This window comes from Lontra canadensis, unplaced genomic scaffold, assembly GCF_010015895.1.
Source record: "Lontra canadensis isolate GAN:19392208 unplaced genomic scaffold, GSC_riverotter_1.0 scaffold38, whole genome shotgun sequence".
NCBI lineage: Eukaryota > Metazoa > Chordata > Mammalia > Carnivora > Mustelidae > Lontra > Lontra canadensis.
The window spans coordinates 17,833,263-17,847,692 of record NW_022631032.1 but is presented as its reverse complement, the minus strand read 5'-3'; the positions used below and the strand labels follow the sequence as shown (position 1 = coordinate 17,847,692).

General features: G+C 38.5%; 1 protein-coding gene across 4 annotated transcripts in view; it reads left to right on the top strand.

Moving 5' to 3' along the window:
- Positions 1-2,229: 2,229 nt before the first annotated feature.
- The window catches only part of HACL1 (2-hydroxyacyl-CoA lyase 1), a 37,480-nt gene continuing 25,279 nt past the window's right edge, over positions 2,230-14,430 (top strand). For 2 of the 4 annotated variants that reach the window (XM_032869742.1, XM_032869741.1), the window contains exons 1-7: positions 2,230-2,368; positions 2,558-2,662; positions 7,448-7,488; positions 8,108-8,188; positions 10,147-10,219; positions 12,147-12,224; positions 13,198-13,292. In XM_032869742.1, coding sequence (XP_032725633.1) covers positions 2,279-2,368; positions 2,558-2,662; positions 7,448-7,488; positions 8,108-8,188; positions 10,147-10,219; positions 12,147-12,224; positions 13,198-13,292 — 563 coding nt within the window. In that variant the 5' untranslated portion in view covers positions 2,230-2,278. Of the gene's footprint in view, positions 2,369-2,557; positions 2,663-2,733; positions 2,753-7,447; positions 7,489-8,107; positions 8,189-10,146; positions 10,220-12,146; positions 12,225-13,197; positions 13,293-14,430 lie in introns of those variants that run through there. The other 2 variants (XM_032869743.1, XM_032869745.1) reach the window with 2 other exon arrangements.

Genomic DNA, 14,430 nt, shown 5'->3' with positions numbered 1-14,430 from the left:
TTCGCCACACTTTATAGGGAGTGCTTTTGTTTGTGATTCTTCTGACGCAGAAGTAGACACAAGGCCCTTTGGCAGTCTGTGTTGCCAATGTCAGACTAGCCTTGAACCTGTAAGCCCAGACTAATCAATAGTATTACTCTGGTAACAGGCAATCACACAGTTAATTGTTAACTGATGCCTCTAGCATGAGTACAGAGCTAGTGGTTCCAAGATGGACTGCAAATCAAAATAACGAAACAGCTTTAAAAAAATGTAGGTGCCTAACTTGTTCTAACACACCGATTTAGAAAATATGGTGTAGGGCCCAAGTAATAGTATTTTTAAAAAGTTTTCCAAGTGATTCTGATGCAATGGGAGTAGAGACTGTCATATAGGTACTAATATAAATAATATTACATGATAGAGGAGAGTGATGCCGATGCTTCTCAAACGGAGGCAGGAGATAAATAATAGAACTACTCAAAGCCACACAAAGAACATTTTGTGTATTTCTGGAATGGCAATTTCACTTGACGGGTAGTTTAAAATGTCATTTTTTATTTTGGGTGGTCATTACATAGGTATATACAATTGTTAAAACTTATTTAAGATCTGTACATTTAATTGCATGTTTATTTTACCTCATAAAAAGATAATATTTATATTAAAATATGGACATACTTTGGAGTAGAATGCAAGATTTGCATTTATGTTTTAGAGGAACTCTGAGCCATTGAAGAAATCTCTGTATTTGATGAGCTGGTTACCTTACATAGGCTAGTCCCTGAATCCAGAGAGGACCCGATTATACTCTTTTCTATTTAGGGTGGGAGGTTAAGGCTTGAAATGTTGAAAAGAAGACCTCTTGGAAAACACCCAGGACTATGGCTTGAAAATCTGTGGGTTTAGAAATCCTTTCACTTCCAATGCTTTTCATTCATTTCTTTACCCATGACCCACTCCCCCTCCTCCTCTTTACCTTCCATATATTACTTGTCTTCTTGCTTTAAAACACTCAAAATCCTCAAAAATTTCAAGTTTGTTATGGAGATGGTTTAATGACTTGGAGGCCACACCCATAGAAATCACACATTGCAAGCATTTTTCTCCACTCAAAAATGAGTGGGTTTTTTTTTTTCAATTTTATTTTTGAGCCACCTCAGGGCCCCTCAAAAATGCGTTTTAAAAGGTTATCAGCTACAGGGGCTGGTCGACAGGGACTGAATCTAAGAATTATGAAAACCCACACTCCCTGATTTTGGAAAAGACAAGAACAGAGGGAGAATGAAGAGGAAGAGTGAGTGAATAACAAAGAGTTTAAGAAAACAATGGTCAAAGGTAACTAGGTTAGGTGCGCCTGGGTGGCTCAGTCAGTTATACATCCAACTCTTGTTACCGGGTTGTGAGCTCAAGCCCAGCTGAAGTAACTAGGTTCAAACGTTCCTCTTTGTCTCCTGTAGCATAAGAGTATAAGTTTGGGATTCTGAGAAATGGTGAAAGCAGTTTCTCTCTTGCTTATGAATTAGGTGTCATCTATGATATCGGGGGTAAAGAGTACATACGCATCCGGTTATGGATTTAATTACCGTGTGTTAGTTAATTCCTATGTCTCACGAACTGCATAGTTGTTACAAAAGCATGTACAAAGAAAAAAAGCATATAGCAAACGTCTAGAACACAACAGGCGCGCAAACCCAAGAGGACCCAAAGCCAACTTTGCACCACGTTAGTTAGCCTCCACCCACTGCACCCGTGTCCCAGTAGCCTTTGCGAAGCCAGCCCTCAACCCCTAGAGCAAGGGGGCGAACAGGGGGCGACGCGGCCACGCCCCCCTCCGCGCGTGCTCCTAGCCCTCCTGCTGCCCCACTATGCGCATGCGCCACTCGCCTTCGCCGGCCCTCAGAGGGCTCCGGACGGTAATCGGACCCGGGCCAGAGGCTTCCGAGGTTTGGCGCCTCACTTGCCTGGCACAGGCCGCAGACTCCTGCTGGTCCCGCCTCCTTCTGACGCTCTGACCCGGCGACTGGAGGAGCCGGGAAAAGGGCACGGCTCTGATTGGAGAAGAGGTGTGTTTACAGACTCCTGACCGGGCAGGCCAACTACCCTAAGTCCCGCCTTTTCCTTCCAGCTATTTTTTTTTTTTTTTTTTTTTTTAAAGCGGTTGGTTGCTTTCCTCCTGTCAGTCAGAGGACGAGGGTCCTACAATTGGCGCGCCGCTGTCTCTTTTGACTCTGTTTTGACTGGTCAATTGCGCGTGTGCGTGTTGACTGCGAGAGTACCTCGAATTTTTAGGTGGACGATGTGGGAAAGTAACTTCGCCGAGGGTAGCGACAAAAGCGAGGAGCAGGTTTCTGGTGCTGAAGTCATCGCCCAGGCCTTAAAAACCCAAGTATGGTGATTCTCCTGCAGCGAAGTCTCCCACGGAAGCCGGCAGGGACCGGAGACGTCCCGCTGGGGTGGGACGCTGGGGTGGGACGGGTGGCGGGGGTGGTTTGCCTTGAGACTTTCCCTTTAGCGCCGCGGGAGGGAACGGTGTGGCGGGGGTCCGGGCATTTATTCCCCTGTTCTTGGCCCCCAGGATGTGGCGTACATGTTTGGCATCGTGGGCATCCCCGTGACCGAAATAGCCGTTGCGGCGCAGAAGTTGGGTATCAGATATGTCGGGATGAGGAATGAACAAGCCGTAAGTATGGACGCCGGGAGCCAAAAGCATTATTGGGAATGACTGATAGTAACGGCAAATATTCATTGCAGACACACAGTCCTCACCACTGTGAGTACTTTCACACATGCCAATTAAACGACAATCTTATGAAGCAAGAACTGTGGTTAATCCTAATTGACAGATGAGAAAAGTGAGACACAGAGAGGTTAAGTAATTTGCCCGAGAGGACAGTTAGGAGCGGCAGAGCCAGGATTTCAACCCACTTGTTCTGGGTCTGGAGCCCATGCTCTTGACACTACACTGGGTTGTATTCTGCCACGTCTAGAGGGTTGGGATCGGAAGGGACAGTTTCCCGGTTTGAATCCAGGCCTTCTGTTCTCGCTAACTACCTGTTAGTGTGTGTCTGTTTCTGTGTATTATTTGGTGTGGTCTGACTTCCCTAGTTGGCTGTGAGCGCCAAAAGAGGAGGGATATTATTTCTTGATACATCTGTATTCTCACTGCCAAGAGCATGATAGGTGCTTAGGCACTTCCTACCAGATGAATGGGTGAAGGCCAGGTCTCCTGTTACATAATAGATGGCCCTGCAGGGTGACAGTATCACAAATGGTAAAGCTGTTATTAGAACTTGAATCATTACCTTTTCTCTCCAGACTGGCTCTTCCCTCTATATTCATGATTTGAGTCAGTGGTGCTGTGATTTCACCTAGTTAGTCAAGCAAGCCCAAACCTAGAGAGGTATATTGAAGCAATCAGGTTTAGTCTTGGTCTTTAAGTTGAACACAATCTGGGAAGGTGAGTGCAAAACACACAGCACAAATTTATCTAGTATAATAACTTACAATAGATATGTGTATAAGGAACAGTGTGTATACAGGGTAACTTTTTCTTTCTGAGTGGGACAGAGAAGATTATCCATAAAGGCAATGTTCATGCTGTTCCTTCAAAATAGCTTAAAGGCACGGTGGGCTGTGAGCCTGACTAGATAGCCTGAGGGTAGGTTGTAATAAGTCCAAGGCTGGAAAAGGAATGTGGGCTTTCTTATTCAGCTTTGAATGAGACTGCAAAGGGTTTTCCAAGTAGGTGGGAGACATAATTAGATTTGTGCTTTAGAAATCATAGTAGTACAGAGTATGGATCAATAGGACAGGTTGAAGTTTTATTTCAGTCCCTAAAAGCTTAGTGGAGGGCCTCTGTAGGTCCCAGGGGCTTTATTGGGCATATGGATATGGAGATGAATGATATACTGTCCCTGTCCTTGAGCTTAAAACCTAGCTGTGGAGATAGACATAAGCAGATGATTTTATTATAATGTGATAAGTGCTGTGATAGAGGTAAATTCAGGGTACTGTGGAAGCCCAGAAAAGGATACTCAGGCTAAAACTTCACCCATTTCCTAGAGATGATCCCTGGGCTGTCCCAAAGGATGAGTGGGCATTAACCAGCTAGGAAGGAGAGGACAGTCTCTTCTGGAGATGATTCTAGGTTTGGGCTTGCTTAACTGGCTGAGTGGCTCACAGAGCTACTGACTCAAGATTGGGAATACAGATGGAAGAGCCAGTTTGGAGGGAAAGGATAATGAATCCCAATCTGGATATGAGATGGAGATGTCTGTAGTACATTCCCAGTAGTACACAGTCCCCTCAGTCAACCTGACACTCTGCAGTAGTCAGATGACTTAACTAGTGCCTGAATTAGGGAAATGCCAGGGTAATGAAGAGAGAATGTGAGGACAGATTCAGAAGCCATGCAGGAGGCAAAAGAGGACTTGGCATCCAGTTACATGTTGTGCTAAAGAGAAAAGTGTAAGTGTGATTTGATTGTCTTTCATCAGATCCGTAGAGTAATCAAGACATATACTGACCAGGTTTCCAGAAAGTAGGTGCACTGTTAGTTCTCACTGTTTTCATTTCTAGTTGTGTACAGGCAATATTTGGAATGTTTTACATGTATTAATGGATTTCATCCTCCCAACAATGCTATCACTTATGTTCATTTTGTAGGTAAGGAAGCCAGGGTCCAGAGTAATTTGCCAAAATAACACAGCAGAAAATGGGAGAGCAGGATTTGAATCAAAACAATTTAGTTCTGGAAGTCTGCTCTTTTAAGAACTGCACACAATATTCTGCTTGTGAGTGAGGTAACTTTGTAGAGAAATACATGTTTGTTTTCGTTTTATTTATTTGAGAGAGAGAGAGTGTGTGATAGAGCACACAAGCACACAAGCACATGAGCTAGGGTTGGAGGGTGGGCAGAGGGAATGGGAGAGGCAGGCTCCCCACTGAGCAGGGAGCCCAATGACATGGGGCTCCATCCCAGGACCCCAGGATCATGATCTGAGCTGAAGGCAGATGGTTAACAGACTGAACCACCCAGGCAGCCCAGGAAATACATGTTTTATAATCTATAAAAGGAGTTCCTTTTCAACTTTTGACATTTGCAGCAAAGAATATAATTTTTGTTTTACTTTGTTTTGTATTTTGCATTCTGAAGCAGCATTTCTTACCCCACTTTAATAAGTGGACAGTGCTCCTCAGTGTCCAGATAAGTGTATCACAACAGATACTGTTTTATGCACTTGCATTCTTAGGTGTTATCTTATTATTATCCTATGTGAATTTGGTTTTATGTGCAAAAGGGAAAGAGATAAGGGCCAGTGGAGAATAGTAACACAGAAATGGTAAAGAGCCTTTGTGCACCTTCTTAGTTGGGCATATGTAGTGGTATCAGTTAAGATTATGATTCATAAAAATTTATCTTTAATTTTTTACATTTATGTCCTAAACATCTAAGTTTAGTGTACCACACATAAAGTTGAATGGAGGTTAGAAAATATCCTATTGTTTATTATTTCTAAAAAAACGAGAAGAAATAATACTGGAAAAAAGATGTCCCAGACTAAGAAAAAGGATTTATTTGAGATGGCGTTTAGCATATTTTCAGCTTATCTTGTATTTAATTTAACACCTCCCCTTTTTTGCTGTGTAGCTGAAGTGTAGTTTAAAGGTGGGAGACATAATTAGATTTGTGCTCTGGGTGGCTGGGTGTCTGGGTGGCTCAGTTGGTTAAGCATCTACCTTTTGCTCTGGTCATGATCCTGGGGTTCTGGGATCGAGTCCCATGTTGGGCTCCCTGCTTAGTGGGGAGTTGCTTCTCTGTCTTCCTCTACCCGCCCCCTCCCAACTCCTGCTCTCTCTGTGTCTCTGTCTCTCAAAGAAATAAAATCTTTAAGGAAAAAAGAGTAAAAACTAGCCATATGCAAGCCATAAAGAGAATCTCAACAAATCTCCAAAGATTGAAGACATATAATATATGTAACCTCACCGTGTCAAAATAAATTTAGTAACAGAAAGATAACTAGGAAATCCCCAAACATTTGAAAGTTAAATAACACATTTGATACTTTATAAACATTTAAAAAGACTGGTATAATAAAAAACTCCAGGGCAGACTGGTCAAAAATGAAAGACTGAGGGCACCTGAGTGGTTCATTCGGTTAAGCGTCCACCTTTTGTTTAGGTCATGATCCCAGGGTCCTGGGATTGAGTTCTGCATCGGGCTCCCTACTCCACAGGGAGCCTGCTTTTCTCTCTGCCTCTCTCTCTCTCTCTCTCTCTCTGTCGTGAATAAATAAATAAAATATTTTTTAAAAATGAAAGAAAATACAAATTACTAATAGCAGGAATGAAAAAAGGACACATCAGGGGTGCCTGGGTGGCTCAGTTCTTTAAGCATCTGCCTTCAGCTCTGGTCATGATCTCAGGGTCCTGGAATTCAGCCCTGCTTCGGGCTCCCTGGTCAGTGGGGTGTCTGCTTCTCCCTCTCCCTCTGTTCCTCCTCCCTGCTCATGCATGCTCTCTCTCTAATAAATAAATTAAAAATCTTAAAAAAAAAAAAAGAAGGAGGGGGTGAGCCTGTGTGGCTCAGTTAGTTACGTGTCTGCCTTCTGCTCAGGCTGTGGTCCCTGGGCCTGAGATCAAGCCCTGCATCAGGCTCCTTGCTCAGTGGTGAGTCTGTTTCTCTCTCTCCTTCTGCCCCTCCACCTGCTCTCTCTCTTAAGTAAACCGATAAAATATTTTTTTTAAAAAAGAATACATTACTACATCACTATGAACCCTAATTAACCAGTGGATTGAAAAAGAAATCATAGCAGAAAATAGAAAATATTTTGAACTAAATGATAATGAAAAGATAAGATTTCAAACTTGTAAGTCATAGCTAAAGCAGTTCTTAGGAAATGGTTTTAAATAAATTGATTACTGAGGAAGAGCAAAAATCAGTGCTCTAAACTTACATTTTAAGAAGCTAGAAAAAGAAAACCACACTAAATCCTAATGAAAAGAGTAAAATTATAAATACAAGAGCAGAAATTAGTGAACTAGAAAATAAGTGAATAATATAGAAAAACAACAAAGCCAAAACTTGGTTCTTTGAGATTAATAAATTTGATAAATCTCTGGCAAGCCCAATGAAGAATAAAAAAAAGAAAAGACAAATTGCCAATATTAGGAATAAGATAGAGAACATTTCTGTTGATCCTGTAGATATTTAAGTAAGGAGTTGTAAGAGGATATTATTAATAAACTAGATGAAGTAGACAAGTCCCTTGAAATACTAAGAAATAGATTAGATACTTAAACTATTACTTGAAATTTACAGGTAGAACCTTATTTGTTAAAACTGAAAGCATTCCAATTCCTCCTTGCCATTCAGTTCTAGTTTCTTACTGAATACTGAATTTTTATACGTGCACTTACTGTAAGGATCCCAAAATGCTTAAGTCCCAGTATTTTTTCTTTGTAGGCTTGTTATGCTGCCTCTGCGATTGGATATCTGACAGGCAGGTAAAGTCAAGTCTTTGTTTTATTTCAATTTCTTTTGAGGGCTGTCTTAAACAGAGTTTCTTAAGAAATGACTTTATAAATGTATAAAATGGCAAACAATTATAGGGAGATACTTTTTCCTTGAGTGTTTTAAGGTTAGAAAGTCACATCTAGTCACATTTTCAAATTCAATTTAAAAAATTTGAGGCAGAGCATTACATTTCAGAATTATTTTCTGTTAGAAATCAAATGACATATTGTTAAAAAAATTTTTAAAACACTTTTCTCCACACAAACATGTACTCACTATTAAGAATTGGCTTTTATATGCAGTTAAATTGATTGGGCTCAAATATAACCTCTTCAAAATAATAAAGAGTTTCAAAATATGAAAAGGTTAGTGAAATACAGTATGAAGATGATAAGTATCTTCTTTCTTGCAGGAAGACTAAGATAATCTTCCCCTTGTTTCTTTGATAATTCAGAAAATATTCTAATAATTTCTTTACCAGTTGTAGTAAAGACCACTCTGTCCTCCTTTTGAAGTCCAGGAAGATTGCCATGTTCCCCTCTAGAGTGATATTAATCAGCTATTGTATTTGACCTGCTTTTAATACAGTAAATTCTGTTTTGCTTCTAGGCCAGGCGTATGCCTTGTTGTTTCTGGCCCAGGTCTCATCCACGCTTTGGGTGGTATGGCAAATGCAAACATGAACTGTTGGTAATTAATTGTTATTTGCGATCTGGGGTGGGAAGACTTGGAATAAAGTGCTTGAAGGAATGGCTTATTAAAAAATTAGAAAAGTATTAGGAAGAACATAAAAATTATCAGTAATCTTACTTAGAGGTAAACACTGTTAACATTTTGGAGTTTTTGGAAAACTTAAGTATAGAAGCATATGGGAATACACATATGATTAACTCATTGAGTCTACCCTATATATAAACTTTCCTTCAAGTAACATCTTCCTTCATTAAGATATAAGTGTTTCAAAGGGTGCCTGGCTGGTTCGGTTGGTAGAGCATGCAACTCTTAATCTCAGGGTCATGAGTTCAAGCCTTATGTTGGGGGTGGAGGCTACTTAAAAAAAATATGTGTTTCTAAACATATATGTAGAAGCATATGGGCATAGCTCTGTGTTTAACTCATGGGAACTAGACAGTATATAATATGTCCTTCATCTGACATCATCTTTGACTGAAATTTTAAGTGTTTATAAACTTACATGTAGAAGCTTGTAGGAATAACTCATGTTTAACTCATTAAAATGACACTGTTATAAAACTTAAAAAAAACACATTTTGGAGTTTGTGTGTGTGTGTTTTTCTCTCTGCATATGTGAATGTGTGTTCAAGTCCTCTTTAAGTACAGAATTATTTTTTTTCTTTTTTTTTTTTAGATTTTATTTATTTATTTGACAGACAGAGATCACAAGTAGGCAGAGAAGCAGGCAGAGAGAGGAAGGGAAGCAGGCTCCCTGCTGAGCAGAGAGCCCGATGTGGGACTCGATCCCAGGATCCTGGGATCATGACCTGAGCTGAAGGCAGAGGCTTTAACCCACTGAGCCACCCAGGCACCCCAGAATTATTTTTTAAAGACCCCAGCTCCATATGTAAGAATGTATATCCAGGTCTTCATCTTGTTTTGCATAATTAGCAAGACAACTGAAATTATATTTTTTGAGTTTGCTCTCTAAGCTCCTTAGTACTTACTCTTTGACATTGCCCTTAACCCCATCATTGGTACTTTACCAAATAGATCATAGCAAATGGGGTTATGTTCTGGTCAATGCATAAAATAATTAAACTTCCTGGTGTAAAAGAAGATTAAATATTTAGATACTATTTAGACTGATGTCCTGATAGGAAGGGCATTGTTTACTTTCTTGCCATGTGCCTTCTTTCCTTTTATCCTTCCTAGTCTTTCTCTTTCTTACCTACTTTTAGAGTCTGATATTTTTTAGTAACTTTAAGTTTGTGGTCTCTTTTCCTTAAGAAATTTATTGCTGAGGAATTTCTCTCTCTCCACCTTTTCCACGTAGACTCACTTGGGAAAGTGTGAAAAAAATTGTTTCCTCCATTTAATCCCAAGACTAATGGGAAGGGCATAAAAACTTATTTTACATCACCACACCTAGAAGTTTAGCATCAGCATTCAGAAGGGCTTAGAAAGTGGACGGCCTGGAGGAAAAGCATTTACTATGAATTTCAGATTTTTCTGAAATTAAGGGAGGGTTCTCTTGTATCAGGTTGCTTCCTAAATCTTTTTTTAATCTATAGTTTGTTTATTTTAAAGATTTTATTTATTTAAGAGAGGGAGAGAGAGAGTATGCAGTTGTATGTGAGCAGGTGGGGAGGGGTAGGGAGAGAAGGAGAGAGAGAATCCTAAGCAGACTCCATACCCATCACAGAGCCCAGTGAAGGGCTCACTCTCAGATCTCAGGACCCTGAGATTAGGACCTGAGCCCAAACCTAAGAGCCAGACGCTTAACCCAGTGTACCACCCAAGTGCCGTCCCTAATCTGTAGTTTTTTTTTTTTTCTAATCTATAGTTTTTTGAAGGGAAAATGAAATCTCTGTCTCTCAGCATACATGGCTCTTTATTAATTGGGCACTCTCTTGAGTATTTTACATGTCAGTTTCCTCTGTAATTCTCTTTTAAAACAATAACTGTTTCAGGCCCTTGATTGTGATTGGCGGTTCTTCTGAAAGAAGTCAGGAAACGATGGGAGCCTTCCAGGAGTTTCCACAGGTACCCAACTCTAAAACTTTTCTTAGAGTTTAGTAGCATAAATGTATGCTATTAAGATTTATGGAGAAGAAATAAAAATTCCTATCTGCAAAATAAACAATTAAAATAAAATAGAGGTACCTGAGGTAATTTATAGATGATGTTCCTTAACTGTAAGATAGTCTCAGTGTGCATATTATGGGAGTTCAGGCTCTGCTTAGGAGCAATCTTCCAAGAAATATGTCTTTTAAACTCTGAAAGTAAGGTCTGAAAGAGTCAAGATGCAGGAATAAAAATGGTGTGGGACTATACCTGTCAAACTTTAGAGAAGTAAAAAGTTGAGAGGAAAAATCCTACGTAAAATGACTATCAGTAGACTCTGGACAAGTTCATTTTTATTTTAGAAGGCTGAAGGAAAGCATTTAAAAATTTCTAAAAACTGAAAAGAATTTGTCAACAAAATTCTGTAGTTTGTTTTTCTTGTTTTTTTTTCTTTTTTCTATATATTCATTACATTATTACAGAGGTCTTCATAAATAGTTGTATAAAACAAAATGCTACAGCTTTAAGAATAGGTGTAGAAAGCGAAGGTGAGAGTGAATGATCAACTCTTAAGAAAATATTTGCACATTTCTAGCACAAAGTTCTGAGCAAAGTTCAAACCTTAGGTAAAGTCTGTTGGTTATTACAGAAGTCACTGTGAGAACCTCAGAATATAAAATAGAATTTTCTCTATGACTTAAATTATTGTAAAATACTAGATCTTGTTATAGGTTGATGCAAAAGTTGTACTTTTATCCTCTCGAAAGGCAATTGAAGGGGCGCTTGTGTGGCCCAGTCATTAAGCCTCTGCCTTCAGCTCAGGTCATGATGCCAGGGTCCTGGGATCCAGCCCGCATCAGGCTCCCTGCTCAGCGGGAAGCCTGTTTCTCCCCTTTTCTACTCCCCCTGCTTGTGTTTCCTCTCTTGCTGTGTCTCTATCAAATAAATAAAATCTTTAAAAAAAAAAAAAGGGTATTTCCGTTTACTTAGTTAATGGTAAAGAATAACAACCATTATTTAAAAGATGCTGATGTATTTGAAAAATAAGCAGAGCAGCTAAGTTATTTAAAAGGAAATTTAAACTTATTACAGAAACTTTACAGATGAGGAGAAAGCAGAGGATAATGTCCACTACAAATATTTTTTCCTGAAAAGGAAAATAATAAAAGTTTATTAGATGAAATTAAAAATGTGAGGAGAAAATCACTGATTTGATTTAAAATCCAAGTATCTTTTTTTGAGGAAATACTTTAGATGGCATGACTGGGAACAGACTGAAAATCTTAATTCTGTCATGCTCATGGGACTATGACTACCAGCTTTCATACCAAAAAGTATCAAGAGACACCATTTCTATATATTGCTTCAGAGTACAATAAACAGTGAGAAAAATAGCACTGCTGAATTGAGACATCCCAAATAGTGTAGTAGTGAAATACATAACAGGAAAACTGGCAGAAATGTAATAAGGATAGATTATAATTGTAACAAGATGAAGCAGGTGAAATTTTCTATTTCTGACTGTGGAATTTCTGGGTCCAGGGATATGCTCATTTTAATTTTTAGCAGACATTATCAGCTTCCCTTCCCATTTATACTCTCACCAGCAGCTGAGGAGAATGCCTGCTTTCCTGTGTGGTGGTAAATGCTGAGTATTATCAGTCTTTCATTTTTGCCAGTCTGAGAAATGAAAATGGTATCTTGTTTTGATTTACTTCCTAAATCATCCTGAGACAGAAATTTTGATTGTGCTATGTGTAGGCTTTTAAGAAACAGTCCAGGTAATATACTTTCTCTGTCTTTTCAGTACACATAGTAAAAAGTAATGACTTAACATTTTGTTTTCCTTCTGAAGAGTAATATGATCTGTGAGCTGAATTTTAAGTGATTTTCTTTCTACATATAGGTTGAAGCCTGTAGATTATACACCAAGTTCTCTGCCCGGCCAAGTAGCATAGAAACTATTCCCTCTATTATCGAAAAGGTAAAGTACTTAATTATAAGTCCTCTAAGTCAACTGGTTTTTCTCAGTTGCTCATACCTGTGTTATTTGTATTCTCCATAGAATGAGCAACAATTTGGTATATATTCAGGCAGTCAAAAATGATAGTGTTGGGCGCCTGGGTGGCTCAGTGGGCTCTCTGCTCAGCCGGGAGCCTGCTTCCTCCTCTCTCTCTGCCTGCCTCTCTGCCTACCTCTCTGCCTACGTGTGATCTCTATCTGTCAAATAAATAAATAAAAATCTTTAAAAAATGATAGTGTTAAAGAGCTATTTATATTTTAATGTTTGTTGTCAATTAATTCTAGAAACATAAATCATTTTTGAAAAGTTTCTCCTTCAGTTTTTAAATTTTTTTTCTACAGAAAAGTAAAGAGAAAGCTAAAATGAAAAATGTTTATAAATAAAACAGTGTTTCTCTTGTGCTTTTGCAGAAGTTTAGTATTGAAAATTAGTACTAATGCTTATAAAACCATGTCTTAGTTGCCTAAACAGCTTATTATAAATTAATCTTAACCAACATTTGTATGTGGAGTTACATTTGAGCTGTTGCAAAACCATGTGTTACAGACACCATTTGACACATGTAATAATATCACTGTTTCTGAAAACTTAGCCAAGTCATTAGGACTAGGAAGCAAGTAAGAGCACATTTATAAACCCTTGGCAGGAAGAGCCTGGTGGATAACTTCTAAGACTAACGTGTAATAAGACATGAATTTTAAAACCCTAGTGAGTATTTTCTTTCTTATCTCTCCTCTTTTAAACAAAAATGTCTTTTAAAATATATGCTGTCAATAGAGGGCATTTTAGTTAAAAGTGTTTATTTCTCCAACTGGGGATGTCCAAAAAAAAATTAAAATTATATTCCTTTCACAATTTTTAATTGTCTCTGAGTGGACTATATGATAAAGATTGAGAATTTTAAAATATTTTCTTCCATTTGTAATAAATTTAGGCAGTGAGAAGCAGTATTTATGGTCGTCCAGGTCCTTGTTATGTTGACATACCTGCAGATTTTGTGAACTTACAAGTGAATGTGAATTCTGTAAAGTAAGTTATTACTTTACTTACTAAAGTAAGTTACACTGGAGTTCTTTCTTAATCGTGTTATTAAAATGTTTACCTTTTTAACAATTTACCTAGCAGTTTATAAGTTAATCTTCATTAACTTTTTAATGAACTTTTTTTTAACTTTTGACAATTTAATGATTAAACTAAATCCTGGCCAAAGGGTTTAATTCTCTAATTCAAATGGTATTATTTAGTAATTATTTGGGGGTTAATTATTAAGTCAAATACATGGAGCTTCCTGAACACTCATTTGAAATTATTCTTCCAGAAGCTGTAAGTAATACATTCCCATTAACGTGGTAGGGGTTATTTAGTTTTCATAGTGTCAGCCAAGAGATGATGTGACCAATGAAAAATTATTTAGGACTCAGCATAGAAAATTTTAGTCTTTCTTTCTGTTTCTGTGATTTAAAAATATTCCAACTCAGGTGTTACTCTGAGTTTCCATGTTCCCTTATTCCTTAAATAAATGCTGAGCGAATAAAAAGTATAAGAAGCATTTTTCACTGGTATCTAAGTCGCCTCTGATAAGGATAGGTATTTAGGTTAAGACATCAACCTGGGTATAGTATATTACTATATATGCCCATCAACCTGGGCATTTAGTATATTACTGCTATTGTGGACCAAGTGGTTCTCTAGTGACTTCAGAGAGACAGTGTGCATTTCTGTATATTCAGTATACCAAGGAGTTGTTTCTCTTTGTGAGAGTCAAACAAAAAGGACATCTATGCTGCATAGTACCTGAACATGACAAAGTATTACTGTGGGTGAGGGAAGCAGAGCTGAGTCTCTGGTAAATTAACTCTGTTAAGCCTTCTTTACAATGTTTGTAAAGGTTGGGGAGCCTGGGTGGCTTAGTCAGTTAAGCATCTGCCTTTGGCTCAAGTCATGATCCCAGGATTCTGGGATCGAGCCCCACATTGAGCCCCACATAGGACTCCCTGCTCAGTGGGGAATCTGTTTTTCCCTCTGCCTCTCTGTCTCCATGCTCACACACTCTCTCTCAAATAAATAAAATGTTTTTAAAAAGTTTAAAAAGATAAAATTTTTGTAAAGAGTAAATGTCTTTTTTGTTTTATATGCTCAAATTTTGTACAGTGTGTGATGTTTATTA